At 52.8% G+C, this 16324-nt stretch overlaps 6 protein-coding genes across 7 annotated transcripts; 5 read left to right on the top strand and 1 right to left on the bottom strand.

The window, feature by feature from the left end:
- Nucleotides 1–1075: 1075 nt before the first annotated feature.
- On the top strand, nt 1076–1944 carry NCU01450 (hypothetical protein; the record flags this gene model as incomplete). Its single annotated transcript, XM_950879.1, has 2 exons — nt 1076–1137; nt 1758–1944. 2 exons carry the CDS (start codon nt 1076–1078, stop codon nt 1942–1944), a joined length of 249 nt encoding a protein of 82 aa, XP_955972.1.
- A 2416-nt stretch (nt 1945–4360) lies between these two features.
- On the top strand, nt 4361–6371 carry NCU01451 (hypothetical protein). Its single transcript, XM_950880.3, has 2 exons — nt 4361–5254; nt 5311–6371. Exons 1-2 carry the CDS (start codon nt 4879–4881, stop codon nt 5412–5414), a joined length of 480 nt encoding a protein of 159 aa, XP_955973.2. The 5' UTR covers nt 4361–4878; the 3' UTR covers nt 5415–6371.
- A 521-nt stretch (nt 6372–6892) lies between these two features.
- Nucleotides 6893–8885, top strand: NCU01452 (40S ribosomal protein S1). The gene is made up of 5 exons (XM_950881.3): nt 6893–7051; nt 7257–7341; nt 7410–7435; nt 7551–8052; nt 8115–8885. The coding sequence occupies exons 1-5, from the start codon at nt 7038–7040 to the stop codon at nt 8256–8258; spliced, it is 771 nt and encodes a 256-aa protein (XP_955974.2). The 5' UTR covers nt 6893–7037; the 3' UTR covers nt 8259–8885.
- Nucleotides 8886–8945: 60 nt separating this feature from the next.
- On the top strand, nt 8946–11148 carry NCU01453. Of its 2 annotated transcripts, none has more exons than XM_011396235.1 (5): nt 8946–9690; nt 9904–9974; nt 10171–10224; nt 10349–10510; nt 10670–11148. In XM_011396235.1, exons 1-5 carry the CDS (start codon nt 9618–9620, stop codon nt 10937–10939), a joined length of 630 nt encoding a protein of 209 aa, XP_011394537.1. In that variant the 5' UTR covers nt 8946–9617; the 3' UTR covers nt 10940–11148. The 2 variants fall into 2 exon arrangements, with proteins under 2 accessions (XP_011394537.1, XP_011394538.1); XM_011396236.1 differs by having other exon boundaries at nt 9755–9974.
- NCU01454 (mitochondrial hydrolase) lies at nt 11085–12991 on the bottom strand. Its single transcript, XM_950749.2, has 4 exons — nt 12434–12991; nt 12220–12259; nt 11513–12155; nt 11085–11434 (listed from the first exon to the last, which is right to left on the bottom strand). Exons 1-4 carry the CDS (start codon nt 12763–12765, stop codon nt 11403–11405), a joined length of 1047 nt encoding a protein of 348 aa, XP_955842.2. The 5' UTR covers nt 12766–12991; the 3' UTR covers nt 11085–11402.
- A 777-nt stretch (nt 12992–13768) lies between these two features.
- NCU01455 (signal recognition particle protein) lies at nt 13769–16315 on the top strand. Its single transcript, XM_950750.2, has 2 exons — nt 13769–14852; nt 14912–16315. Exons 1-2 carry the CDS (start codon nt 14080–14082, stop codon nt 16185–16187), a joined length of 2049 nt encoding a protein of 682 aa, XP_955843.1. The 5' UTR covers nt 13769–14079; the 3' UTR covers nt 16188–16315.
- Nucleotides 16316–16324: the final 9 nt, after the last annotated feature.

The following is a 16324-nucleotide window of genomic DNA, read 5'->3' as shown; positions in this document are numbered from 1 at the left end:
ATTCCCTGAATATCGTGAGGCGGCGGCACCGCGCTTACCAGTACAAGTAGTAACGCCGGCTGAGGTGTGCGTGCAACGCAAAAAGACCCAAGAAACCCAATTAGATGATCGACTCGCTCAAAGGAGGATGAGTGGTGGTGTCCCTGAGCCGAAGCGAAGCAAACAAGTAAAGGCAGAGCGGACATACTGTGTAGAAGAGTGCCTGATGATCAGTTCCAAACATTTCATCCAATTACATCCGGAGACATCTGGTTTCCTCTTCTTCGAGGAAGAAAAGAAAAAAGAAGGATCGAGATGGTACACCTGTGTATGCAGCCCACACACAGTCACAGGACTTGATTATTGCCACGGCCGGCTGTTGTACGTCTGGTAGGTACCTAGGTATGTAGTCCGGGTCGACAAGTTCGGGTCCGGTGAGGCGTCTTCGTCTCTCTCCATGAGTGCAATGTTGAATGCAGTATGATGCTGGTATAGGGAAGCAAAGACTTGGCAGGTACGTGCCGTAATGATGGACGCCCAGGCCGTGCCGCGGGGGATCGAGTGATGGAGCCACCACTGTCATGATTTCCTTTCGGGGTAAATCCTTTCCCTCCTCATGTTTTTCTGTTTGGGATTATCAGGAGATCTTGTCTTAGACTGAGAATGCTCTGGGTTTACCCCTGGTCCCTGAGCCTAATGTAGGTACCGTACCATGGTGCTCTTGCGGTTGTAGTGTAGCTTCAGGTAGTGTATGTGGATATAGTACTATGTATATGGACTGGCGGACAAGGAGGGAGGATGTCTGTCCTCAATCTCTTTTGTCTTTTTCTCTCTCTCTCTCTCTGACGTATTGAGGACTGCTTGTCAGAAGAGCGTGGTAGTTGACTTAGATCGCTCGGCGTGCAGTATGTCTTGAATGACGAAGGTTTGTTACAAATGAAAAGTTGGTAAGCATATGCTCGTATCGACGTAGGATACACATTGATTCACCGGAAGAGGAATGATGGTGCCGTCGCCTCTCCCCTTCGCCGCCACTTTTGCTTCCGCCATCTGGTTGATAGTCGTAAGAAAAAGAAGAAGAGTTCAAAATGGAAAAATGTATTATTACGGATTTCTGGCCAATGGAAAATCGAAGGGCTTCGGAGTGAAGAGCGCAAGGTGTGTTACAGGTGAGCAAGAGAGGTCAACTAGGTATATGGAGCTACGAATCGGGGAAGAGAAGGTAGAAACCGCACGCCAATGAGAATCGAGAAGCTAAGGAAGAAAAATCATGTGGAAACAGGATTTGGTGATGACGATAAAAACAATTTTCTCGGTTTGTGATGCTTCGGGAGGGGGGGAGGGAAGGTGTGAAGAAGAAAGTTCAAAGACTGTGTAATAGCAGCAAACTGACTGCGTACTATACTAAATGCTTCGATGACTGCTGAAAGGGTACGGTCAGTTAGTATTAGAGTCAGGTGTTGTGAGTAGTCCCGGCGGTGCAGGTAGCTAGTGAGAGGCTCTCGTGCGAAATAGATCTTTCCCTTTATTAACAATGTGTCTATTCGGACATTGTTTATTGCGAATGTTCGGGTGCGCATTTGGTGATGGCAGTTCGTGATGATTCCGTGCGCGGATACGCCAGGGTAAGCTCGAGGTCTTGCTGTGGCTCGTCCTGGCTGTCTGGCAGCGGGTTTGTATGGCCCCACACAGTCGGTGTAACCAAGTGGCTTGAACGAGCCTGAATCGACGAACACACGGCAGAGACGGCGACTCGGGAATGTCATCCTATCTTGTAGATCTCCGGTATTCTTGTGCTTCGCCCGTGTTTCTATCCATTCTGTGATCATCCGCGCCATGATTCATGACAGCACGGCGCAATGTAACGGAATACAAAAATGGAGCACGGGGAAGCTAAAGCAACCAGCTCGCAAGCTCGTCTGCCTCCAGCCGGCGACGGCGATCCCAAAGATCGAAGCTAAATAAGAACTTTGGGTGGAACCAAAATAAGTTGTGCAGTAGCAAGAATAGCTACACTAGCATAGGCAACACAGTGGTTCCAAAAAGAAGAAGAAGAAGAAGTGAACGTTGTTGACTGCAATGGATCTCACAACATCGGATAACTTTTACATCGGTTCGAAACATGACAAGGCCTCGGGGGCTTACTTGCAGCGACTGCCTAGGAACCGACGGAGCGAAAAGCGACAAAGCTTTCATGGTAACCCAGTCAACGGTTGTTCAAAGTGGGTGGAATGAGATATGGCTGCCCAGTGAGCCTATTTGATGCCCTACCAGCCGGCAGTGTTGAGAAAATACGCAGTCGTTCTCACTGGTCCATATGTAGAATCATGGTGGAGTTTCTATGGACTGCCCCTCTCCCTTTTTTTGGAAGATCGTCATGGATGTGCCGGACTCTTCTCAACCGTCCGCACTGCGTGTGGACTTGGCAGTTGCATGGAACTGGAGACAGAATCCGGGGTCTGACTAGACCAGCTGCTTCATGTGTTCTGTCTAAGGTACCTACCCCGCTACGTACCACAGCATAGTATAGCCAGCAGGTACCAACATAGGAAGCTGAAATGTTTGGCGGGCAGGCTGCTGCGCGCAAGGCATGTCCTCTCGCACGTGTGGAAGGCATGAGAAGATGCAGCTATCATCTATACTCCTTGTACGGCATCGCACAAAATCCAAGAATATTGCTATGTGGTTATAAACGGACTCCGCAAGTGAGGATGCCTCAATAGGGAACGGATAGTGGTACGTGACACTCATACTGTTTAGCTCAAGGTTTAGGTCGGTATAGGGGCCTTAGCCCCGCTGAGAAGTGAGTGGCCCTCTGGATCCGTCTTCATCCTTCACCGGAAGCATCAAGTGTTACTCGATATATCAACTCAAGGTGCTGTGTATCCCAAGATTTATGTCTATCGGGTTTCCCGCCATGAAATGTGTGGTGGAATAGGATAGTGAAAAATTGTAATGTGGCTACCGGTCAGGAGGGTTGCATATGGAACATGGGGAAGACAGGACTGTGGGCCGATAGAGAGAGTGCGGGTGGGTGATATCGATCACAGAAAAGGCACATTAAAGTGACTATAACCCGCAACCGACAACACCCAACTCCTACTCTTCATCGGTCGATGGTAAGCTATCTGGAACCCAGAGAAGGGGATTCGCGCGCTGCTTGGCTTGAATACATAGTACAATGCCATTGCCGTTGTTGCCAGAGGGAGGGAGGGTAATACATAACGTAATCTTCCAACTTTCTCTGCAACTGCACTGGCTTGCCGTTCTTTTGTTTCTTTTGTTTTCCGTTCCCCTCTTTTTAGACGATTTGTTACCTGCGGTCGATTTTCCCCTCTCAGTTAGCCCCGTAGTATTGTTCACGTTGATCAATTCCCCGAGCCATGTTCACTCAAGTCAGATATATGTACGAGTGACGAATTCTATCGAATATGATTGTAAGAAAAGAACAAGCAGGTTCTGGACAAGCTAGAGAAGGCCGTATCCGTGTTAGGCGAAGAGGGCCTGGACGCCTCGATTGAGTAACAGAACAGAACAGGACTGGAGCGAGACCACCGGCGTTTCCTGAATTGGGTAGTCTAGGCCTTCTCTTTGGGTCCCCGGTGCTCCCCAGCGTTTCCCCAGTGTGCGGCCAATGTCCAGTGAAGTTGTGGGCTCAAAAAGAGTCAAGTGAGAATATGCAACCACCTTGCATGTTGCAGACTGGAAGTCTGTAAAGTGTCAAATCTTGAGTGGCTGTCGGCGTTGAGTGTACCCCACCTGATGTTTCGTTTTGGCGGTGTTTGGGTCACCAGAGGAGCCAGAGGTACCCTACTGCGACGGCGGTCCAAAAAGGACCAGCGAGTAGGGTGTAGTCCGAGGGCATTGCGAAAACTGTCGCTGAAGTGCCGTGGAGAGCGTTGGACTTGGCATGTCCGAGACTCCGCTGTCGCCAGTAAGGCTCTTTGAATGGTCCGGCGGGCACCGGTCAGTACGTCGACGGAAACCGCAACACCTTGGTGTTCCATTCAATGCCCAAGTTTCTCGAATCTCGGGGGTTGCCATCAATGATCATAGCAGCTTGGGGGGCCGGGGACCAGGGAGGGGAGAGATGGGAGGCAGGGGCATTAGCAAGATGGGGACGATGGGGACCGGGGGGGGCAGGACCAACACCTGCGGCAGCTACGCACTTGGTACCATGATCCATGGGTCCTCTCCATCCAGGTGCTGTGCCATCCCATGGTCTGCAGACGCGTACGGCGGTCGAGTCCAGAGAAGCACCTCGCCAACTGGTCTTATTATCCAAACAAATTGTTTGGTCGTTTCATGCACGTTGACATGCCTCATGTAACAGGAGATACTTCCGAATCGCCCGCTGGTCCGGCCTGGCTGCTTGTTGGTAGGCCTGGCCAACTTGTACAACCGGCCTGAACTAGGGAGGAATACAAGCACAGTCACACAACGCTGACTGGGTTTATTTGGGTGTGTCAAAGGGCTGCAGTGGTTAGGGTGGTCTTCCACTCTCGGCCCCCGGAGGCAACAACGGGTAACGGGCGGGTATGCTTAGCCTCCCCTCTCCCCCTGGCCGACTCAACCATCGACTGACAAGTGGCAACCGAAAGTGCCACTGAATGACACTGTAAAACACCTCCCCGGAGCTAAGCGGAATCGCACATTTCAGCCCAAAAAGGCTGCTTTTCTTCTTATACTCGGGTCCGTCTCGACTTCAAGCCCGCCCAACCTGCTCTCTTTCTTCTTCGTCTCCTTATAAACAACAGCCGAATTCGATGTGAAAGCCCAGTAGTATCTGGTGTTCAACACTACAGCACCTTGGAATCACAATAACGACAACCTATCATCATCCAGACCAAAAGTGTCCGTCACAACAACCAATCACAACAAACCAGACCAACATTAGACATGGCGTCGTCAACTACTGACTCTCGCCGCATGCCGCGCAGAGACTCTTCGACGGCCCGTGGCACCCGAAGCCCCAGCCAGAGGCCAAGACTTCTTCGAGCATCAGCCACCGAGCCCTCTATCACCACGTCCAATGCCAGCCGAGATGCGCTCGCGAACTCGTACTCGTCTCGCAGAGCAACCGAGCTCCTAAGAGTGGCTTACATCTCAGGTGGCTCATCTCCGGACGCCCTCACCAGAGCTACCTCCAGAGCCACATCTCCCATCTCGACACGGACATCACCACCGCCAATGTACGATAGCTTGGGTCGACACTGTGAGCTATCCTCGTCTCCTATCAGCAACCCAGATGGCTTCGATGAGCTGCGTGATTCCTGTGAGTTGCTCGCCTCAGTCACCAATGTTTCGGGACAAGAGCTGACGCCCCGATAGATTCGCATTCGCATTCGCAGCGATACTTCAGCTTCCCAAGTTTTGACTTGTATGAGTCGCCTCACCAAGAGGAGGACAAAGAGCCACACATGAAGTCTCCTTGAAAGGCGCGCTCGGATTCTGGAAGGAGAGAGCTGTTTTCGACGTTCTTTTTTCTTTTCTTTTTCAGTTTGCAACAAGCAAGCCCTGCCTTCCACTTTGGTCATCGGGCTGCTCACCCAAGACGACGTCGACCCACGAGGCCTCTATCACTCGGGGAACAGTTGCGCCGCCGTGCAAGAGCACTTGGCAGGTGTAATATTTCCAGGAACAGGACCCTGGTGTCATTGGAACATGACACGCAAACAGTCCACATTGAATGGGCGCAGGGCATTGGGCGAGGGACAGGCGGATCATCCCGGCGTTTTCGATTCCTTCAATCCTATGAATCCCATTTTTGAGGTATTCGGAGGGGGGAAACGGAGGATGACAACGCGATGCACGCCGCTTCAGCACATCTCGTAGCTGGCGGATGCTACGTGCCCATCGGGTGGTTTCGAGGGAGTCTTGTAAGAGCAGGATATATTTGTTCCCTAGGGACAGGGGATGAGCAGTAGGGACAGGAGAGGCTGGTGGATGATCCTTACCCGACCGAGCTGTGGGCCAAGTTGAGCTCCCTCGGTCATGGGGGACATTGTCAGCGATTATGGCGCCAAGACACGCCTAGGTCCTTGTAACGCAGCCAACTGTTCAAGATGCGTGAGTGCCCCGAGGGGCGCCGTGTCCGGTTGGCGACGACAAGACTGTCTTGTACAAAACAAAACACCACAACATAAGATACCCTGTAGAAATGAAAGATGAATAAGTGCAAACTGCAAACAATTCTAGTTCTCTCGCAACCCTCGGACAAGTCGTGAGATGCGATGGCGGTGAATCCAGCCCCAGGTCAGTTGCTCGTCTCATTTGCTGGCGAATGTTCGTGCTGTCAGGTAACCATGGGTGGTTAGTGCACCGCCAGAACATGGGTGAGCTTTGGTGAGTCTCGAAGTAAAATGCGTGCAGTGATATCGCCAAAGTTCGTCGCCAGAGAATAATGCTTCATGCAGAAAATTGCAGCGCAGTCGCCATAACAATGACAGGGCCATAGACCGTGCGGTATTGGGGAGAAGGGGGAATTACATGGCCGCATTGTACCAAGGGTGGGAGCACTAGTGGTTTTGCTAAGGGGGCTTTTTTTTTTTTTTTTTTTTTTTTTTTTTTTTTTTTTTTTTTTTTTGGGGGAGATGATGATGGTGATGGCGAATGGTGGTTGATGATTTGGTGATGGTGTTTGGTGAGAATGAACGAACGAGTGGTTCAGAACCTCCTTCAACTCGCCAAAACCTCCTCCAGTGAGAAGAAGGGTGCCTGCGGTCTGCAGTCATGGAAGCAAAAGTCCCCCGAGTCCAACCTTCCAGGCAACCAAGGGACCCAGCTGTGGACAAGAGTGGAGGTAGCGACTTGCCACGATAAGCGTTATCAGCTGGCGCCCCCCTGCTCGGCATTGAGCCCTAAGGTCCGAGAGGCCAATCAGGCCGTAGTCTTGGCAAGCCCCACCACCACAGTTTTTCCGGACTACGCCCACACAACGGGACAGACACAATTTCACCCTTCGAGGAGAGAAAACCAAACTCCGCGTCCCAGATTGCACGGTCTCCATCACCACCCCAAGCAGCACATTTTGTCCCTAGGCACAGGTGCTCGTCAAGATGGCTGTTGGCAAGTACGTTGTCACCCCGAAATATTGCCAAAATCGATGCCACGATGATGCGGGCGATGGATGGAATGAGCGGTCCGCGCAGGCGTCATGCGGTCGCGAGGCGATGACGAGCTCCGGTCGCAAATTACAGACAACATCGCCCGATCCGAATCGAGAAAGAAACAGCACACAAGCAGCGCAGCGGCTAATCATTGGTGTTGGCGTGCAGGAACAAGAGATTGTCCAAGGGCAAGAAGGGTCTTAAGAAGAAGACCCAGGACCCCTTCGCCCGCAAGGACTGGTACGGCATCAAGGTGAGTTTCGACCGATCGCGATCTCAAGTCCCTAGGTGACAGCAAACTGACTGGTTCCCCGTCTCCAGGCCCCTGCGCCTTTCAACGTCAGAGAGTAAGCCATCCGCCCGCCCTACATGTCGATATCTCTTTCAAATGCGCACGCAGCCCGACCCAGATATCAACAAACACACATCATGCGAGAACGGTATTCTAACTAGCTTGTTCAGTGTCGGCAAGACCCTGGTCAACCGCACCACCGGTCTCAAGAACGCCAACGATGCTCTGAAGGGCCGCATCTTCGAGGTCTCTCTCGCCGACCTCCAGAAGGATGAGGACCACTCCTTCCGCAAGGTCAAGCTCCGTGTCGATGAGATCCAGGGCAAGAACTGCCTGACCAACTTCCACGGTCTCGACTTCACCTCCGACAAGCTCCGCTCGCTTGTCCGCAAGTGGCAGACTCTCATTGAGGCCAACATCACCGTCAAGACCACCGACGACTACCTCCTCCGCCTCTTCGCCATTGCCTTCACCAAGCGCCGCCCTAACCAGGTTAAGAAGACCACCTATGCTGCCTCTTCTCAGATCCGCGCCATCCGCCGCAAGATGACCGAGATCATCCAGCGCGAGGCTTCCAGCTGCACCCTCACCCAGCTCACCTCCAAGCTCATCCCCGAGGTCATTGGCCGCGAGATTGAGAAGGCTACCCAGGGCATCTACCCCCTCCAGAACGTACGTTTTGTAACCCAGGACTCTGGACGACACAACAGATTAGCTGACCCTAAGCGCTACAGGTCCACATCCGCAAGGTCAAGTTGCTCAAGCAGCCCAAGTTCGACCTCGGTGCTCTCATGTCTCTCCACGGCGAGTCTGGCTCCGACGAGGCTGGCCAGAAGGTCGAGCGTGAGTTCAAGGAGACCGTTCTCGAGTCCGTATAAAGGGTTACCGGTACTGGGGAATGATCGCACTGGGCATGGGTTTCACTCGGGCAATACCTCTCTAGGGCTTTGGTCTTGCTTCTTCGTTGCATTGGCATGGTATTATGGTATTAGTCAAGGTAACGAATACCCTCCCGACAATGAGAAAACGGGAATCAAAAAACGATCACAAATGACCAAAAGTCGAGCGATGGTTGAAAATGTCGTTTTCAGAGAAGGGGTGACACTCAGCTCAGCGAATTCTACGTGGTTTGGGAGACCTTGCCTGGATGCGAAAGCACTCTAATCGTCGTTGACTTGGGCTTGTGGGGCGTTTTAGGGATCTGAATTTCAGCTACGAGGAATCGTTATGAGAAGCAGCCGGAGTCCCATATACCCATGATTTCCCTTGGTTGGCCATAAGAGAGGGATGCACAAGTCGTGGTTGACGGGTGTCCGAGCGAGTAGTCGATCCAGCAGCAGCATCATGTAAGGCGGGTGGGCGGTTCAGGTCAGCCTCGCGCGTCCCTTGGTGCTTTGTAGTATCAGTGCGTCCAAAGCCAATCCCAGCATGCTCAATATCCACGGTGCGACTTTTGTCTATATGTGATCGTTGCCTCTTATTTGACTCGCACCACGCATAACGTCCCAAATCTCTTCAATGCCTTGTGGTGTGCTATGTGTGGGCTGGGCACGTCAAGAGAACCCTCCTGCCCTCTTAGGCTTTTGATAAAGTCCAGGCTCTTACATAAGGGCGGGAACTGTCATATGAGGGTGCGTGTCGGTGCAAGGCGGCAGCTTCCACTTGTCAGCCAGGCCAGTCACCTACGTACCTACGGGGCGATTACAAGTACGCACCTCTGCGCACTCTCAGTTTCGGGGGCGAGGGCAGCAACTCAAGATTTGCAAACGCAAACCTAACAGCAAATTTCTCGAACTCGCCGACGACAGAAGGGATTTCGACCTGGGAATAAGACGTACCGCAGCATCGTAGCATTACAGGGTTAAAGACCATCGCGACTTTGTTTCATCTTTTTCTTCCCGCTTGGAGAACGGGACTTACACGTGCAATTATACCTCCCTTGGTTTGCGCCAGTTCTCAGCAACGACCCCTCCAATGGGAACCTGTGTCAACTGTCAACCGTCAACTTCCACTCCAACCTCGACATTCCTCGACATAGAAACTCCCCGCAATTGCCACCAGCTCTAACGACCTGCTCAGCAACATCACTTCATCACCTCCGAACCAAGTACAGGTCATTTCAACACATGCACTCAGGTACTTATAGACAGGAGCAAGGATAGACAACGGACGACCAGTTTACTTACACCTCTCCTCTTTTCGATCCCTGTGGCCCCGTGGGCTCCCCGTCCAGCCAGATGGCTTCGGATGACGCCCTACCTACGCTCAAGATCCTGTTGATCGGGCCATCAGGTGCTGGAAAGTCGGCATGTAAGTCCTTTGGGTCTCTCATCTGTCCCGGGATCGTCTAACCTCACTTGGTGGACATGGCAAGGAGATTGATAAAGTGCTTCCTTCACATCCGATGGAAGAGGTGCAAACGACACAGTCATCATGCTCTTAAGCTACAAAGAGCTCGTGCAACATGGCTTATACACACCCGAATATTAAACGTTTGCATACTGGTCTCTGACAATTCCCCAGTACTCATGCGATATTGTGATGATGAATTCGATCCTGACACGGCCGCTGCGACAATTGGTATCGACTTCAAGGTGAGTTACTGTTCTGTTATTATATCCTTGCCACTCACTCACATTTGCCCGCACCTGTCCACATATTTTTGCACACGTTGAAGGCTCATTCAAAATTTTTGGGATCTCGCACCCTCATTCGGATTGAAGTATCCACAACACTTGGTCGTTGGGGAACACATCCTGCAATAGTATACTGACACAGTTATTGTTCCAGATCAAAAGACTTGCGGTCCGCGGCAAGCCATATCGGTTAACTCTGTTTGATACGGTGAGCAACAACACTCCTCCCTTAGAACTTCATGTTCACACAAGCCCAATCTGAAAGCATCATGTGTACGCTATCAATGAGCTTGCTACTAACAAGTGAATCACTGTTGATTCGACAACGACAGGCCGGACAAGAAAGATTCCGAACCCTCTCAACCAGCTTCTACCGTGGTGCCCATGGCGTTATTCTCGTCTACGACATTTCCAACAGAGCAAGTTTCATTTCCATGGAACGATGGTTTGACGAAGCCAAAGCCAACACCGTAGAGGACGTTGCTCTGTACCTGGTAAGATTCCTTTTTTTTTTTTCTTGTTCCCCCCCCCCCCCCCTCCCCCCCCCCCCCCCCTTTTTTTTTTCTTTTTTATCCCACTTCATGAACGCAACCGTCACATCAGTTCCCGTGGTGAAGGAGTCACAAAATATTACTAACATAGTCCACATTCAGGTCGGAGCAAAACTTGACAAAGCAGCTCGCAGCCGGGAGGTCACATCCGAGGAAGGCCTAGCACTAGCGGAACAACACGGCGCCAGCTTTTGCGAGGCAAGTTCCAAGACCAGTGAGAACGTCCGCCGCCCCTTTGTGGAAATCGTAAACCAGATCGTGCAGACGCCAGGTCTGCTCACCAACGCCACGGCAAAACGGCGATCCGGGACGGTTGTGGTTGACAGCACTACCAACAACGGCTACTTCTCCCTTCCGACTTGTTCGTGCTAGCGGAACGCATTTTCAAGTCTTCTGGCAGCCAACCCACAGCCTGGCTCGTCGGTGGCCGGAGTTGCTGCTCTGCTTAAACACACAGCACACAAGAAACAAGTTCTGATACCCCCAGATTACATGTTCATGATTGGCCACAAACGCATATTTTTGTTAGAGATTTCCTTGATTCGCAAGCTTAAGAGAATGTTAGTTGCTTGTTCTTTCTATCGTCTAAGGTCTATGGTATGTCTCATGATGATATGTTTTCCTCAACCTTGTCAGGCATTTTGAAAGCACTGATTGGTAAACCGGTACTTGTGAACCAGAAGGAAACCAAGAAGCAATGCTTTACCGTCGTCAACCGCCACTCGAGAACAAATGGATGCTCGGGTCATGTCCTGTGTGGGGATAATCCATAGCCTCCACGAATACCTCTAATACAACACTCTCACCTCCGTGTCAACAACAGGGGAGTTTTTGTTTACTCCTTAGGCTCGAGGAACTTTAAAACAGCTGTCCCACAAATGGATCATTAGCATCACCAACATCACACCCAAATCATAGTCCAGCCCAGAAGAAGAGAAAACTCACCCTGCCTAAAAGCCTCTGGATTCTCCGAAATAACCCAATGCCCGCCCTCAACATCCACCAGTTCAAACAGCGGGAAAAACTGCCCAATTAGCGGGATCACCTCATCCGGCACATAATGGCTCTTTGTGCCCCTGACAAACAGCGCGGGTTTACCGAACCTGACCCTATGCGGATCCTTGAAGGGAAAATCTCCCATATGATCCAAACTCTTGCCAATGATCCCCAACGGATTCCTAAACTGCAGCGTCGGGCTCGGCTTTCCACCGGGATCGACACGGGGCCGGTGCAAGTTGCCCAGAAGGAACTGGCGTACGACTAGATCTTTTTCGTAGGGCTCGAGGATCTTGTCGGCTGCGCTGAGGGAGGAGACGCCGGCTTCTTCAATCTTTTTCAGGCCTTGGATGTACCGCGCAAAGGACGATTGCAAGCGGGCGTCTACCGGCGCGTTGTCGACGGAAATGATATTCTGCACGAGGTCCGGATGCGTGAGAGCAACAGTCATGGCGGCTTTGGCGCCCATGGAGTGCCCGATGAGGGTAGAGTCTTTGAGACCGTGGGATCGGATAAAAGCGGCTACGTCCTCGGACATGGCGGTGTAATCGTGGCGGGGGTCGTGGGGGGATTCACCGTGGTTGCGGAGGTCCTGGTATGAGGTTAGAGTTTTGATTTCTTTCAAAGATAAACATGTATTTGCAGATTTCCCTTACAATGGCGAAGATATGACGACCTAGGTCACGGGCTAGTTGTCTTTATTGTTATAAAAACAAGAACAAAGTTAGTCATCCAGTCTCAACCGACCGGCAAGTTCGATGAGACTAGTGTCAAAGAATCGAATGTGATTAAGCAAATCTCATCTGTCCAACATCGGGGGGGAAAACAAGAGACCGAACGCTCATAAACCGATGCATAAGGGCTACTCACTTACTGATACTCCTGTTGTTTTTCTTTGAGCCAAAAAGTCCATGGATGAAAATGATGGGCTGAGTCTCCTTATTCGGCACCGTAGGGTTCTCCGGTGAATGAAGATCATAGACGAGCGGGACTGTGGAAACAACCGGAGGGACGGTGTTGGTTGCTGTTGACGAAGGAGTAGCGGCAGAAGCGGAAGAGAAGAGTCTTCGGGCCACGAGGGTGGCGCTGGCGCCAGCGACGGCTGAGATGGTTGGGATGGTGGTTGAGCAGCATCCTCCTCCAACTCTAACTGCTGAGGCGCCGGCCTGGGCGGCCGCGCGGGCGAAGGCTATTTTCATCATTTCCTGCTTGTGCTGCTTTTCAGGTGGTTCAAAAATCGATACTGATGTGATCCGAGCCAGAGAAGGTGTGATTTTGTCTTTTCAAGATCACCGACTCCACGGATCGGTTAATGCACAATCTCACGCCTTCTGGAAGCATGGAAGTCGTTGTTAGTCATTGATAGCCAGATCAAGATCCACTGAGTGATAAAGGCGATTAGCGCACAGACCAAACACGTCATTCCCGCAATGTACGAGTGGGTACGCCCAAACACCGAGCTCGTTCCCGCCGTTCGGGGTTTAGACCCGGAGAGGTCAAAAGGGAGCACCCCGGCGTGTTCGGGTAGGCCGGTGCGTAACGGTTCTCTCACTCTCGGGCGGTCCCACCAAACCACTCTTCAACCCACCCAACTTGGTCACCACCATCGTCGTCTGCAACAACGACAGCCTCAACCAATGCCTTCCCGACGCTAACTTCTCTGTGTTCTGCTTGCACACATACGCATTCCGAATCACCGCCTTCGCCCATCCCGCCGGATGCTTGCTCCCCCCACACTGAAATTGGTCGGACTGCGCGGAAGAAAGGAAAACTTTGGGGTTGGTACTTAAAGACGTGTTTTCCTGAGCAATCACTCCCATAAGGGCATTCATTCCTTTGATAACTCAACTGTACAAGTGTTTAGATCCGGGTTCTTGGCAGTGGCTGGCTGTATCCGATGTGGTTTTGCTTAGATCTTATCCCGTTGAAATGATATGTTCTTGGTCATTGTATGGACGGAGCATCGTGGTGATTTGGTGGTGAGGCGAACACCCAATATCGGGGTCCGTTTCGAATCGTCCACGGATGATGGGACTTTGATGCAAGTCACCAAGCCTTGTGGAAGCTCGCACCCACGGCGCTGTGTTTGGAAGTGGAAGCTTGGGCCACTCCCGCGGGACACCCCGGACCCCACATAGGATCCCAAAAAAAATCCTGGTCCCGTCCACAGGTGGGAGCCCCGCAATTGAGCCTCAGCTCTTGACAGCGAAGCACAGCGCGACGCGGAGGCCAGAGAACAATCGTGACAGGGGGTGCTTCAACAACTTGAACCCTAGAACATCCAAGCTGCGGGGCCCAACAACCACCGCGACACCATCCTCGGCCGACACTCAGCTGCGAAGAACGTCACCGACGGGCTCCCTTCGACTGCACTTCAGTTCCGTTCGACCAGAAACCGGGTACATACTACTAGTATCAATACCGACTGGCAGATGATGTCGACATAGTTCATACAGACAATCAGCATTAGCCCATAACATCCACGCTCAACTCCCCCAGGAGCGGCCACCACCACCATGTCAGACTCCGCCATCGCCGCCCTCAATTCCCTCCTTCGTGGGACGAGCATCGACGACCATGAGGAAGCTCTGAAGCTCGCCAATTCCGCCATCAAAGCCGCCAAGGGCAACCCGGCCGACCTGACCACCGCCCAGCACACCCGCGTTGTTGCGCTCGTCAAACTCGATCGCTTCGACGATGCTCTCCGTGCCATTGCCGAAGGAGGCGCCGCCCTCGACAAGACCTGCGTCATGGAGAAGGCGTATGCGCTCTACAAGACCGGCGAGCTTGAGGCTGCCGAGCAGTTGCTGGAGACCACCGGAATCAACACCCGCGGTATGAAGCACCTTGCCGCCCAGGTCGCCTACCGTGCCGAGAAGTTCGACAAGGCTGCCGAGCTGTATCAGGAAATGGCCGAGAACGTAGAGGATGCCATGTACGGCGAGGAGAACGACTTGCGCATCAATATTCTGGCCACTTACTCGCAACTAGAGATGCAGGGCAAAGGCTGGGCCGTATCGGAGGAACACAAGAAGCTCAGTAGGGATGAGCTCGAGGTCTTTGAGACGGCATACAACGCTGCTTGCGGCAGCATAGCCCAGGGCGACTTCGCCAAGGCTGCTTTTCTGTTCAAGCGTGCCAGGGATCTGTGCGAAGCTTCAGAAGATTTGAGCGAGGAGGACAAGAAGGCAGAACTGGCGCCCATCATCGTACAGCAAGCCTACGTTGCTACGAAGCTTGGTAACCTGGAAGAAGCTGCGAGGTTTCATGAGGAAGTTGTACTCTCTGAGTAAGTTCTATCTGGGAGCTCTGGCAGCGTGAACATCACTCTGACTTTGAATCTTCTAGTATCTCGGACGCATCAACCAGAGCCATTGCCCAAAGCAATGCGCTGATCCTCAAGTCCGAGAGCAACCCATACATGGCTCAACGGCTCGCCGACACCCTCCCAGTAGTAACCGGGAACGACCGTTTGTTCGAGGAGCAGGCTACCATTTTCCGCCGCAACAAGTACATCATTGAGCTCCAAGCGCAAAAGTTCGCTGGCGTCAAGAGCAAGACCACCAAGATCTTGTCCAAGGAGGCCGAACCCACCATTTCGTCCAGCAAGTGCGACCTAGGCGCCCTCAACGCCGCAGCTGTTTCCGAGCTTCAAACTGGCAAGACAGCTCTCCGCCGCATCCTCCCTCTGCTCGAGACCAGGCCCACCGACGTCGGTCTCCTCCTGACCGTCATCCAACTCTATATCCAACTCCAAAACCCCGCTCAGGCGCTCAACCTCCTCGAAGCCTTCTTCAAGCGCCTCGAGGCCGCCACAGCATCCGAAAACAACGCCGATGTGCGCTTCGCCCCGGGCCTCGTCGCCCTCGCCATTGCACTCTACCGTCAACAAGGCCGTCACTCCGCCGTCCGGTCCGAACTCGCCAAGGCCGCCTCGCATTGGCAATCCAAGCAAAAAGCCGCCAGCAGCGGCGACTCTCTCCTGCGCGAAGCCGGTATCGAGCTGCTCCGCTCCACGCATCCTTCCGACTTGAGCACCGCCGGCGAGGCCTTCACGCACCTCGTAGCCGCCCAGCCCGACGACCGTACCGCTACAGCGGGTCTCATCGCCAGCTTCGCCACCAGCGACTTCGCCAAGGTGCAGCCCTACCTCGGCGCTCTCTCGCCCGTCGAGAAGCTCACAGCCGGCGTGGATGTTTCCGCCCTTCTTGATGCCGGAGTCGCCAGTCTCCCCGTTGTTACCCACCAACAACAACAAGGTAAGAAGCGCGCCCGCGAGGACGACGGCGAGACTACGGGCGAACAGCAAAAACAACAGCAGCAAGCCGCGAAGAAGCAGCGCAGAAAGAGGAAACTGCCCAAGAACTATGACCCCGCCAAACAGCCCGACCCGGAGCGGTGGCTGCCGTTGCGCGACCGCAGCAGCTACCGGCCCAAGGGCCGAAAGGGCAAAAAGCGGGCGCAGGAGGCGACGCAGGGCGGCTATGTTAAGGGCGATGAGGAGACGCTGGAGCTCGCCGGCGGTGCTGGATCCTTGAAAGTGGAGAAGGCGAACCCGGCTGGTAGCGGTGGTGGAGGTGGCGGAGGGGGTGGTGGGAAGAAGAAGAAGAAGGGGAAGAAATGAAAGAATTGCGGTGTCTAGGTGTATTAGGGGGGTATGAAAAGAGGGCGTGCCGGAACTTGATGTTTAAAGTAAGACACATATAAGAGTGTATAATACAGACTAAGATTTGACAATTGATGGGTTCGAAGCTTGTGTAT

The sequence above is a fragment of the Neurospora crassa genome, linkage group V (genome assembly GCF_000182925.2).
Source record: "Neurospora crassa OR74A linkage group V, whole genome shotgun sequence".
NCBI classification, from domain to species: domain Eukaryota; kingdom Fungi; phylum Ascomycota; class Sordariomycetes; order Sordariales; family Sordariaceae; genus Neurospora; species Neurospora crassa.
The sequence above is the reverse complement of the archived record's forward strand: the minus strand, read 5'-3'. Positions and strand labels throughout refer to the sequence as shown.